This window comes from Grampus griseus (assembly GCF_964374135.1).
Source record: "Grampus griseus genome assembly, chromosome: 8".
In the NCBI taxonomy this organism is placed as follows: Eukaryota; Metazoa; Chordata; class Mammalia; order Artiodactyla; family Delphinidae; genus Grampus; species Grampus griseus.
Genome location: NC_139002.1, coordinates 108629270 through 108641530, shown reverse-complemented (window position 1 = coordinate 108641530; position 12261 = coordinate 108629270). Strand labels below are relative to the sequence as shown.

The following is a 12261-nucleotide window of genomic DNA, read 5'->3' as shown; positions in this document are numbered from 1 at the left end:
CCCTGCGAACGGCGCTCCCGCTCGCACACCTGTGCAAACATCCGCCCGCCGGCCGGGAAAACGGCCCCTTTGTGCCCGGCTTGGCACCGGTGCCCCAGCCTCGCCGTCAGCTGCGGCCCCGGCCTGGCCATTGTTCCCGCGGGCCCGGCACCCCCGCCGCCCAGCTCCTGGGCAGGCGACTCCCATTCACAGCGGTGGCGCCCCTGCAGCTGTCCAGGCGGGTGGAGCGGCCACGGCTCGAGTTATGCTGTGCTCCTGGCACGTCCTGGACGAGCAGCTCAGGAAGCGCGGCCTGGCCGGGGGCTTCAGAGCCAGCTGGCCACTGCGCCCGATGGTGGCTGTCCTGCGCCGTCCTCTGCGTGGCTTCGTGGGCCACACGGGGAGCGAGCCCGGCCCTGCCATGCCCCGTGGCTCCCCGTCCAGGGCGGACAGACCAGGGTCTGCCTACCAGGTGGTACAGCCTGGCAGGGAGAGGCCTGCCGGCCGGGCCACTGCCCACCACCACGCTGCGTCCACGCCAGACCGGCACCTCTGGCTGGATGCGTGGGACAGACTTGAAACTAGGGCGTCTGGGCCGCTGGGGTGGGCCATCTGCTGTTTCCTCTGTGGAGCCAGGGCAGGGGGGCGGGTTCCCGGGGGGGGTGGCCACTGCTGCGTGTGGCCCCGCCGGCAGGGCTGTAGGTGCCACAGGGGTGGCGCCGGCAGCCTCAGCACCCAGCCTTGGCCGGTGTCTGCTGGACGAGTGGATGAATCAGTTGACGTGCCCGTAAAGCGGTTCTGTCTGTGGCCCGCAGGACAGCGGGTGCATCAGCGGCCACAGCAAAGTCCCGCAGACGGAGCGCCTTAAAATAACAGAGCTGCGTTCTCTCATGGATCTGGAGACCAGAAGTCCGAGATCAAGGGGTTGCAGGGCTGGCTCCCTCCGAAAGCTCTGGGGGAGGGTCCTTCCCACCTCTTCCAGCTTCTGGGGCCCCCAAGTGCTCCTGGGTTTGTGGCTGCACCTTCTGTCTCTTATCAGGACACTGGTCAGTGGGTGCCGGGCCCACCCAGGGAGCCCAGGACCATCTCCTCTCCAGATCATTATCCAGTTGCATCAACAAAGACCCTTTTTTCAAACAGGCTTGTGTTCTGAGGGCCTGGGTGGGCATGGATTTGGGTGGACACCCTTCAGCCCAGGCCGGCGCCGTCCCAGGTGGACATCACAAGAATGTCTCTCCCCTCCCCGAGCCTCAGTTTCCAGGCTGAGGGTCCCCTCCGCTCCCGCTAGCCCAGGTGGGGACGCCTGACTTGGGCGTGAGAGCTGCCCCCTCACCCGGAGCGTGGCGCCCCGTGCCTGGCTGCCGAGGTGTTGGGGAGGATTGAAGACTTTTTTCTTTGCCCTTGGAACAAAATGCATTTGTTTGTGTTAAAGTTTGAGTCGGGGGGAGAGCAGTTTTTGCAAACACGGGCTCCTCTGTTTAGTGCCCGGGGGTCTCTCAAATCAGGAGGCTGCCGGGCTCTGTTTACCCCCTGCATCTAAATTTAGAATTTAGAGTGGAAAGGCTAGAAGCCGCCCCTGCATTCAGCCACCATTTAAAACAAGAGTCTGGCTCCTTAGCTGTTGGCTCCAGAAGGTTCTGGCTCTCCAGGCTGGACTGCATCCTGGCAGAGTGAGGCCAAAAGGGTCTGGGGGCCGAGTGGTGGGTCTGGGTGAGGACAGGGCCTCCCAGATATTCACATGCAAGGCCTGTCGGCACCGCCCAGTGGGTGGAACCAGGGTCAGGACCTCATCTGGAGCTGGGGAAACCGAAGCCCTGTGGGCCCGGAGGGTGGTGGGCCAGGCCCCCAGCCCTTCAAGGCTTTTCCTCTGCTTGGACTCCATGCAAAGCCCAGGGGTGCTATGCAGCTAAGAACAGAGGGTCTCCAGGACCCTGGGCTGCCACCTGCCCCGATCCCATCCTGCACCTGTTGACAGTTGTGTAGGGGGCTGAGACCGTGGGCTCTGGGAGCCCAGCCAGAGAAGGGCCTTTACGACTGGGTTTTGCAGGATGAGTAGGGGTCCACAGGGCAGGTCTGCCTCTCTGTACTTACTGCCCACTGAGGGACCCCCTGGGGCGATTTTATTGCATGGACTCAGCAGGCCTAGTGAGGCAGGTGTTCAGCTCTTGTCATCCCAGGTAAGAACTTTCCAGCTTCAGCTTGAGGGAGAGAAACACGGTCAGCGTCAGGAACACAGTAACACAGGAAGTAGTGGGGTAAAACAGGCGGGAGCGTGGTGTGAAGCCATCCTGTTCCGCTGCTGACCTGCTGAGTGGCCCTGGGCAGGTTACCCAGCCTCCCTGGGTGTAAGCTGGGTGCCTATTTCCGTGAGCTGGGGAGGATTGTGAGTGAGGACACAGAGAGCCCGGGGTATCTGGCGCCCAACGAGGATGCAGCAAAGGGTGGCTGTGAATTTGAGGGGCTGTTACTGGCCACGGTTCTCTGGGCAGCGCCCCCAGGCTGGCCGACAGGCAGTGACCCCCCAGCCACCTAATTCACACTCGAGTGTTCGTGGCTGCCGCGGCCCAGTCACAGCCCTTAGCCCTGCTGGTGCCCCGGGTCCAGCTCTGCCCCGGCCGGCTCCCGGCCTCTAACACCTTAACTCACAGAGCGGCCCCTCTTCGCACGCGCGTGTGCACGTGTGCGCGCCTACGTGTGTTGGCTCTTCCTGGCCCCCAGGGACCTGTGTTTCCCGCCAGGCCGGCAGTGGGGCGCAGAGGGGTGGGTGCACCGTGCAGCTGCGCTGGGGCCAGGGCAGGGCGTGTGACCGCTCCGTGCCTTGGTTTCCCCATCTGTAAAATGGGAGGCGGCAGGTCTACCTCCAAGGGCCGACGTGGGGCTCCCTGAGGGGACCACGATCCCAGGAAGGTAGCAACTCTTTCCGTTGCTTCCAAGACATTCCTTGGAGGACTGGGGCCTCTTGGCCGGGCTGGTCCTGGGCACCAGGCACATCCCGGCAGTCCCGCTCTGTGCTGGGCGCTGGGGCACAGCAGGGGGTCAGCCGCCTGGGGGTCTCACTCTCGGAGGCTTGGTCGTGGTCAGTCGTGGTCCGCATGCCGTGATTTCCCTGGGAGTCAGTGAGGGCCCCCTGAGGAGGACACGTCGGAGCGGAGCCCTCGAGGCAGAGTCTCCTGCGTGAGGGGCCACGAGCCTGGCCATGCTGTGGGGTGGGCGCGGCCCGGGCAGGGCCCGGGGTGTCCACAGCATCCCACCAGGCGCTGTGTGAAGCTCCTGAGGGCCCCTGCCGAGGAGGGAGAAAGGTCTCGACCCCGTCCCCACGGTCCGCACCCTTTCCCCGAGAGTACAGCGGCCAGGGCGCCGAGGTTTCCATAGGGAGAAGATGCGCTCACGCAACGAGGAGCCCTGGGCCCACGTGGGTTTCTGTTCGTTTATTGAGTCTTTCCTTTCTGAAAGGAAGCGGGCTTGTTTGGGGTTGTGTGTTTGCTTTTGTTTTTACCCACAATTTGCAAGCCTGGCAGGGTTGTCCCCTCGGCCCTCACGTGCTGGCCTCTGTCCCCTTCGTGGTGTCCCCTGCAAGCCTGGCCGGGGTCTCCTGGGGCAGCCCCACGATGGCTGGAGCTGGGGCCCGGGACCGCTGCTCCCACCCTTTGCTGTCCTGAGGCAGTCCTGCCACCCGCCCAGCCTCCCCTCTGTCCACACCTCTCCTCCCCCGAGGTGCCCTCTCCCTGGCTCCGTCCTTCCAGCCTCCTCTGGGCAGGTTGGTGGCCCGAGGCTGGGCGAGCCCCAGACCCCTCAGCGCGGCAGCCTCTGGCCCTGGGCTTGTTCTCCGGCTGTCCCGCCAAGGAGCCGGTTTGGTTGCCAGCTCCGTCACTTAGCAGTGGTGAGACCCCCCGGCCTCAGTTTCCCCCTCTGGCAGATGGACCCGAGCTCACAGCGTGGTCACGAGTTTGCCAAACGGAGGTGCCCTCCCCCGGCGCGAGCCCCTAGTGTCCACGTTGGTGCCTCCTCACTCCCACTCCTGGCTGCCCGTTCCCTCTGGACAGATGGCCATGGCCTGCAGTGTGGCTGCAGGCTGACCGCTTCCTCTGTGGAGCTGGGCTCCTGGGCTGGCCTTCCCGCTTCCCCCGGAGGCCGGCGTCCAGGAGGAAATAAAATGACACTAGCGCCAGCTTCTCGTGACACAAAGTGCTGGGGGGACTGGCAGGTCCTCTCGTGCCTCCTGTCCCTGGAGGAGAGACACGGGGGACAGGGGACGCACCCTAGGCTCAGCCCCCCCCCCCGCTGAGCTGTCTCCCCGAGTCTGTGTCCAGGGGGCGTGCAGATCTGCATTCCGATCGCCTGCCATGGGGGGCGAGTTCCGAGCACGCAGGCTATAAAACGGCCCATTCCTGAGCTGCTTGTGTCTGTGAATTCAGGAAAAACAAACAGCTCTGCGGGGATGGGCTGTTTCCTCAAAGAGCTGAAAGGATGTCGTTAACTTGACAAAGAAGGTCTGTGGCAGAGTCTGAGAAGCCAGGAGTGTGCCCTGCGCCGCAGGGTGGGGGACACCTGGCCGGGGCTCCCCTGGCTTCTTCCTGCTGCCCACCATTGGAGTCCCAGCACCTCCCAGCCGGGCGGCGAGGACATGGGGTCCCGCCTCCAGTGCTCTTGTCGAGAAGGGAGGTGGCCTCGGTGTCCCCACCCGCTGGCCTGGCCGCACCGCTCAGCCAGCCCCTTTCCTCCTCCCACCTACATCAGTTTCCCAGTTGTCCTGGTGGGTTTTTTTCCCCTTAATTTTGATAATTAGAAGGTTGTATCATGTGTTATTTGTCTCGAAGCCCGCGTTTTCTGGCACTGCTTAGAACTTGCCCCCCTGGCGTGAGGGCCACCCTCAGGTCCATCTCAGAGGTCACCCTGCCCCCACCTCCCTGCATGGCTGCCGTTCTCGAACTTGGAGTCTCAGGACCCCTTGACGCCCTTATCAGTGACTGAAGACCCCAGAAAGCCTTTGTTTACGGGGTTCACTCTGTCAATACCGCATTAGAAGCTAAAAGTTAGAAATTTAAAAATAGACCCACTGTATGTTTACACATAAATAAATAATGCTATGAGAGCCACTTTCCGGAAGACACTGGATGCGGCGTCTTGGGCGCCCCACCCCATCTGCAGCCCTGATGTGCCTTTGCTCCGTGCACCCAGGTGCTGAGAGGCAGCTGCCGCCCAGGCCTCACACGAGGGGCGCAGACCCTCTGGGGGCTGCTGGCGGGGAGCTGCAGGTTCTCCCGGCCCCCTTATCTGCCTGCTGGCCTTCAGCCTTGCCCAAGGCCTCAGGCTGGCCTGCTCCACCCTGCAGGTACTGGGCTGGGCTCCAGGTGTGCACTGCCTGTGTGTGCATGTGAGGCGTTGGGCCTGGAGGGCGCTGGGCTTGACGCGGGCACCGGCCCCTCTTTATGTGACCCTGCGCCACGTGTGGTACGTACACATGCGTGTGCCTCGTTGCTGCCTTAGCGTGTCTCAGCGTGCGTGTGCGGCTCCCTGTCTCCGTGTCAGGCCATCTGTGTGTGTGCACACGTGCACGGGCAGCACATTGGAAGCGGGTGTGGACGTGTGTCTGAGGGACGGTGACGTTGCCAGGAAGTGCTCCGTGTGGCGGTCCCGGGAGCCAGGACCACGAACAGTCACGTGGTGGGTGTTGGGTGGGCGGGAGCGTGCGCCCATGCTGCCCCCAGGCTGTGCTCTTTGGTGTAACCTGGGCTCCCGCACTGCGGTCCTTCCCGCTGCCCGGACTCTTGGTCCCTCCTGCTTCCCGAGGACATCTCGCCTCTGCCCCGGGGCTTCTGAGCTGTCCTGTGTGCCTGTCCCTGTCCGCGTGGACACGTGTGCGGGCCCCAAGGACCCTGCTGTAGAAGCCGCCGCCTCCCGCCTGGGCCTTGTTCAGTGGAATCTATGAAATGGGCCTCCCCAGGCCCTGCTCCCCGCCGGTCTCAGCGGGCAGGGGGGTCTCATGGAGGCTCTGTGCAGAACTTCCCGAGCTGCCAGGGGCCGTCCTCACTTGGCCTGGGCTGGGGGCCCTGGAAGGGGGAAGCCGGGCTGCCTAGCACAGGGCTGGCGAGGCCACGGGTTGAGCGCGGGTGCTGACGGGATGAGCAGGGACTCTGGGCGCCCTGGTCCCCCTGCCAGGCGCAGAGCTGGCTCCTCACGCACCTGGACCCTGGCATGGACAGGTGTGGCCGCGTGGCCGGCACAGCCAGGGTGGGCTCTGAGTCCCTGCAGGATGGCGTTGTCGGGCTCACGCCGGAGGCCCCGCCGGGGAGCAAGCCTCAGGTGGCAGCAGAGGCAAGCCTAGGGTGGGTGTGGGGTGGAAGCAGCCCCTCAGTCCCACTGTCCCGGCACACGCCCTGGACGGACAGCTCCCCCATGTAGAAGGAGGCTCGAGCTGCGTCTGATTCCCTCCGAGCAAAGGGCAAACGCGGCATCTGGTGCCTGGGGTGGCGTCAGGAAGTGGCGTGTCGTCGTGGCCGGGCTCTCTGGGGAGGGTGGGCCTCTGTGGGAGCTTCCGGCTTCCCGGGGGCCGGAGCACAGCGACACCGGTGGCCCGGTTGGCAGGCCTCCTGGGGACGGGGCAGGGGTGGGGCGGGGAGGCTATGCCCGTCGGCGCCGAGCGCCCGTGTGCACGCTGGGACTCGCTTCCTCTGCGGCGTTAGCCTGGGGGACCCAGACCCTGCGGGCTCGAGCACCGTGCTCTCAGCCGCCCGGCCGCTCGGTGCTGGGCTCTCTCGCTGGCCTCTGTTGCGCGGTGGCAGGTCTCAGATGGAGCGCGGGGCTCAGGCTGGACGGACGGACGCCCGCCCTGAGGTTCTGGGGCTTGCGTGCCGACCGCTGTCCCTCGTCCTTGCAGGTGACGGTCACCACCATCGGCTATGGGGACAAGGTGCCCCAGACGTGGGTCGGGAAGACCATCGCCTCCTGCTTCTCCGTCTTCGCCATCTCCTTCTTTGCGCTTCCGGCGGTAGGTGCTCGGTGTTGGGGGGCCTCTCCACAGTTCCTCAGCCTCCTCCGGGCTCTGGGGCTGGCAGGGGGGCCCTGTGAGCAGACCACCCTCAGGGGGTGCATTCAGGCCCCAGCTCGCCTGCCTCAGAGCCTCTGGAGGCCGCCGCCTTCCTGTTCCCGGCCCCCGGTGGGTCCTTTGCAAGTGTGGGCGGCGGCGATCGCCAGGCCTCTCGTGGCAAATAGCGGGGTGCAGGCCGGCTCATTCGGCCGCTGAGGCTAGCGGTGAGGTGCCCATGGTGGCGGCCACAGACCCGCAGAGGGGCAAGCCATGCGGGAGGGAGCGGTCCTGCACTGTGGCCTGGGTGGCTTTGAGCCCTGTTCTTCCTGGAGACCACAGAGTCTTCTAGTTCACTCTGTTTGTATGTAGGCGCCTGATAGGTGTGTGACCATACCGTGTGTGTGTGTGCACTGCATGTGCACGTGTTACACATCACGCAGTCTGGGTCTGTGTGTACGTACCGTGTGTGCATCACGCACACGTGCTCCACGTGTATCTGTGTGCGCGTGTATTGTCTATGCACGCGTCACATAGGTGTACGTACCGCATGCATTTGTATGTGCTCGTGCATGTGTGTCACACGTATGTTCTCTGTGTGTGGTAGTCCTTAATGCACTGCGCGTGTGTGTTGCGGGTGTGTCTGTCCGTGCACGTGTGTGTCACAGGCTGTGGTGTAACGTGTGTGTGCATGTGCACATAGAGAGTGTGTATGTGTGTATGGCTCGATCCCCTCTGTGGACAGGGAGCTCCCCTGGTGAGCCGGCCCTTTCCATCCCGTTAGCAGTCCTGGGGGGGTGGGGGCAGCAGTGGGTCCTGCTTGGGTGGGGCTGCCCACGGGCTGGGCCGGAGGCGCCGACCTCCTCCATGGGGCCCGCAGCGCCGAGCAGGCCACCGGTGCCCAGCCCGTCTCTCCACGCCCCCCCCGTCTGCAGGATGTGAGCCCTGGTTTCTGTTCCTTGCAGGGGATTCTGGGCTCCGGTTTTGCCCTGAAGGTCCAGCAGAAGCAGAGGCAGAAGCACTTCAACCGGCAGATCCCGGCGGCAGCCTCGCTCATCCAGGTGATGGCAGCCGCCGCCGCGGCCTTGTCGCCGTCGTGTGGTGGTCAGTGTGCCCGGCCCTGTGTTGCCCGGGCAAGTACGAGCCGTGTCTGGTCTGGGAACGGCTCTCAGCCCTGAGCTGACCCGGCCCCCGGGGCCGCCGAGACCCTCTCCTGTGGACCCTCCTGAACACGGAAGGGCCGCGATCCGTGCCATAGACATGCCCACCTGTTGGAACTCCTGTCCTGGGAACCGTCGGGTGCCGATGGGGTGGGGGCACAGGAGCCTGGGAGCCCAGCTTCCTCCATCCTGTGGGCCCGGCCGGGGGACTAGAAGGTGGCCTGGCCTGTCCCGGATTTGGTCAGTCCGGTGGGCCCTTGGCCTCCAGCTGCAGCGGCTGCCTGGTGTCTGTCTTCTCCCTCCTCTGTGGCCAGCCCCCGACTCTGCAAGGGAGGACTTGGAGCGAAGAGTAAGGGGTCCCCAGGTGGCCGTTCCCCCCCCAGGGTCAGGGGTCAGGGCCTGCTTGTGCAGTACTGATGCTTCTGGGCCATTCCCAGCACCCACGGGGCTCAGTCCTCCCGGCCGATAGGAGGTGAGGACCGGTGACCCAACGGCACGGGCCGCGCTCTGCAGTGACGGGCCAGCTTCACTTTCTGAAGGCCCGGCTGCTGCCCCTACAGGGCCCGGGGCTCACGGTGCCGGGCCTTGGGGGCGGGGCAGGGGCTGCACCTGCCCTAGGCCCCTCGCTCCCCGCCAGGTTTCTGTGATGAGGCTGTCCCAGAGGCTCCCAGCCCGAGAGCAGTGGGAGAGGAAGGTTCCAGAGGCGGGCAAGCAGGCAGGCGGCCCCGAGCCCCTGGACACTGGGCTCCGGGACCCCAGGCTCCTGGAACAGCCTGGAGGACTGGGCGGCCCTCTCAGTGCCAAGCAGGGCCCGGGCACAGGGACCCCTGGAGGCTCGTGTTCCGAGGGTGTCGGCCGGCGGCCGCCCGGGGCTGAGGAGAAGGCGGAGTGGGCGCGGGGCTACGGGAGGGGTGGCCGGGCAGGGGCCTGGGGCAGGGCTGTCACCGCGTGCCGGCGTGGGCGTGCGGCCCTGCACCCGCCGGCGTGGCTGTGGTGCACAGCCTGGACCCTCTGGGCACCCAGAGCTGAACGGCCCCCGGAGACCGTCTGGGGTCACGCCGGCGACTGCAGCCCAGCCGGGGCCTCTATCCTGTTCCTCGTAAGCCTGTCCGGAACCACCGTCTGGGGCCGGACGCTAATCCTGCCCCGGAAGGAAGTGAAGGCAGCAGCCGTAAAGCTGGGGGCCCGGCCCCCGCTCAGGCCTGGCTTTACGGCGCCACAGCCTCCTCTCGGGGAGACCGTAAATCAGGCTGCAGATGGCCTGCCCGCGGAGGGGGCGCACTGACTTCCCGTGGGGCGTGTGTGCGGCCTCACACGAGCCTGCCAGGAGGCGGGAGAGGCCTGGAGCGGGGCCTGGAGGGTGGGGCTGGGATGAGGGGGGGCGGGGGGGCCGGGGGGGGCATGTCCGCTGGGTTCCCATCGCAGAGGTGGCATCACTGTCCCAGGAGCCCTCCCCGCCCCCCGCCCGGCATCTCTCTCTCCAGCTCCCACGGCCGGCAGTGCCGAGGCCCTCAGGGTGCATCCTCCTACGAGGCTCCTGGCGCCCCCTCCGGCCCCCCCACCAGACGTGGCCTCCCCTTGGGTCTCCTCCTCCAGGCCACACCCTGGTGGTAGTTGCCGTGGGCATCTCTAGAGTGAAGGCCTAAGACCTTCACCCCCAGGCCATCTGGAGGCCCCGGAAACTGTGGGTTCCTGGGGGCTCTGCCTCCTGGACACTCAGCCCCGCCTCCTGCTGGCCCTGGGGGCCCTGCCCTTCCACGCCCCCCGTGACATCTCCCCTGCGGCGTCCCCGAGGAGAGGCCGGCGACCAGGACGGAGGGCGGGGGCCCTGCGGGGGAACCGGCAGGTGGAGGTGGGCGCAGACGGACTGGGGCTCACAGGCCCCTGTGGTGGCTGAGCCGCGTGCGACTGTCCATGAGGCTGTGGGCTGCAGAAGGGAACAGGCTGTTGGGGGTGGGGGCAGGCCCTGAGCCTGGGGAAGGGGCTGGTGGCCAGGAAGCCCCGTGGTCTTGCCAGAAGGGGGCCCAGGCAGGAGTGCCGGGCCGCAGCTCCCTGGGAGCCCCCGTCAGGGGCTCCACGGTGACAACCACTCCCTTCTGCTGGTTTCAGACGGCGTGGCGGTGCTACGCGGCCGAGAACCCCAACTCCTCCACCTGGAAGATCTACGTCCGGAAGCCGCCCCGCAGCCATGCTCTGCTCTCCCCCAGCCCCAAGCCCAAGAAGTCTGCCATGGTAACCAGCCCCCCCGCTGCTGCCAGGATGGGGCACTCACACACGGGCGGGGAGGCCACGCGGCCACAGCTCACGGCCAGGATTTGACTCTGATGCTTCAGCCCGGCGTGGCCCATGGCACTGTGGGCACTGGGGGAGTACACCCCGTGCTGGGCTCCTGCCATCCCGGTGTCCCCAGGCTTGGGGGCTTGTAGGACTGGCTGCTCCATGGCCAGGGCTGTGGGAGGTCCCGAGGAAGTACCCCGGGAACAGGACGGGCTGGATTCTGGCCAGCTGCTGGGAGAAGGCTCTTGAGAGGGCCTTGGTGTTGGGCTTTCCATGCTGGGCCTGGTGGGCCACAGGGGCTGGAGGTGGCATCCTGGCTCAGGGAAGAGGGTCTTGTGGTCATAGGATAAGGGAGCTCGGGCAGACTTGAGGCAAGAGTCTCGTGAATGAAGGGCGTGGCCCGCCCCGACAGAGCTCTCCTTCCTGGCCCGCGCCCGCGCCCACGCCCGCGCCATCCGTGGAGAGACGCAGGCTCCCAGGTTCTGGCTGCCTCTGGAGCCTTTGCACCTGCTCTTTCCTCTGCCAGAAGGTTCTCCCAGATCCCAGCATGGCCTGCTCCCTCCAGGCCGCCGCCTCAGGGAAGCCTCGGCTGGCCTCAGTCTGTCTGCCCGCCCTGCCCCGCTCTAACTCCCCGCTGGTCACAGCCCTCGTTACCACCTGCCCTGGGGTATTCCTGTGTGTTTATCTGCTGGCTAGTTTCCTGTCCGCCTGCCCCCCAGGCTGTGAGCTCCCAGGGCAGCCGCTGGGCAGAGCCCCTCTGGCAGCATCACACGCTGCAGCGCACTCTGCCTGTGTGGGAGGGCGCTGGCCTGGGCCCTGGCAGGTGCCCCAGAGGTGGTCTGGGGCCGGCAGACGGCCTGGCAGAGGACACCTAGGAACTGACGGTTTTATTGTCTGGTTGTTTTAGGTAAAGAAAAAAAAGTTCAAACTGGACAAGGACAACGGGGTGAGCCCGGGAGAGAGGATGCTGACGGTCCCGCACATCACTTGCGACCCCACTTCGGAGGAGCGGAGGCCTGAACACTTCTCGGTGGACGGCTACGACAGTTCTGGTGAGAAACCTTCACACAGGATGAGGGGTGGGGACAGGGCCACGCCCAGCTCTGACCCAGGGCTGCTGGGGCCTCTGGGGTGTCCGGACGCCCCCTTCTCCCCCTAGCACTTGCTCCTGTCCTGTGGACAGCTGGTATTGTCATGTCTGCTCCCGCTGGCCCGCTATCACCCGTGGACGTTCTCTTCTGTTTTGGGCTTCTGGGAGCCAGGCCCTGCCTCGCTCGTGCTGTGTGGCTGGCGCCCCAGGTCTGGCAGAGAGGAGGTGGCCTGTAGTACACGTTGACCCCCATTCCAGGTGGAGTGGGGCTGGGGGTCCTGAGCCAGCACCGTGTGTGCCTGCAGCTCTGCCCTCCTCGACGCTCTGCGCCCTTGTTCCCTGTCACTTCTGTGTCCATCCCTCCCCTCTTGGACCTCTTCCCGGGACCCCCAGAGTGTTCCCGCGTCCGCCAGAACGTTTCAGCTTACTGGTGGTTGCAAGGGTGGTGTCACTGTCTCAAGCATGGCAGAGGGTGGTGAGTTCACGTCGTGCTCATGGGCGGCTGGCACCCCGTCCGCCTGGTGCCGGCTTTGTGGGCGGCCAACCCGTGATGTACCCTCCCGCATCTGGTCACTGCTGGCAGAAGGGCAGAAAGTGTTCTGGAAAGGAGCCACGGCCTCTCCCTGCTCCCAAGGCTGCCTGTGGACGTCCTCTCTGGGAGCTGGGCGTGCAAGACCGAGCCTGGGCGCCCACCCTGCTGGGCGCTGGGCTGCCCAGGGCCTCCTCACACA

General features: G+C 65.9%; 1 protein-coding gene across 3 annotated transcripts in view; it reads left to right on the top strand.

The window, feature by feature from the left end:
• Positions 1-12261, top strand: part of KCNQ1 (potassium voltage-gated channel subfamily Q member 1) — a gene marked incomplete at both ends in the record, with an annotated part of 346929 nt that overhangs the window by 95386 nt on the left and 239282 nt on the right. For 2 of the 3 annotated variants that reach the window (XM_082660290.1, XM_082660289.1), the window contains 3 exons: positions 6857-6967; positions 10273-10395; positions 11348-11492. In XM_082660290.1, coding sequence (XP_082516416.1) covers positions 6857-6967; positions 10273-10395; positions 11348-11492 — 379 coding nt within the window. Of the gene's footprint in view, positions 1-6856; positions 6968-7968; positions 8065-10272; positions 10396-11347; positions 11493-12261 lie in introns of all 3 variants that reach the window. The other variant, XM_082660288.1, reaches the window with a different exon arrangement.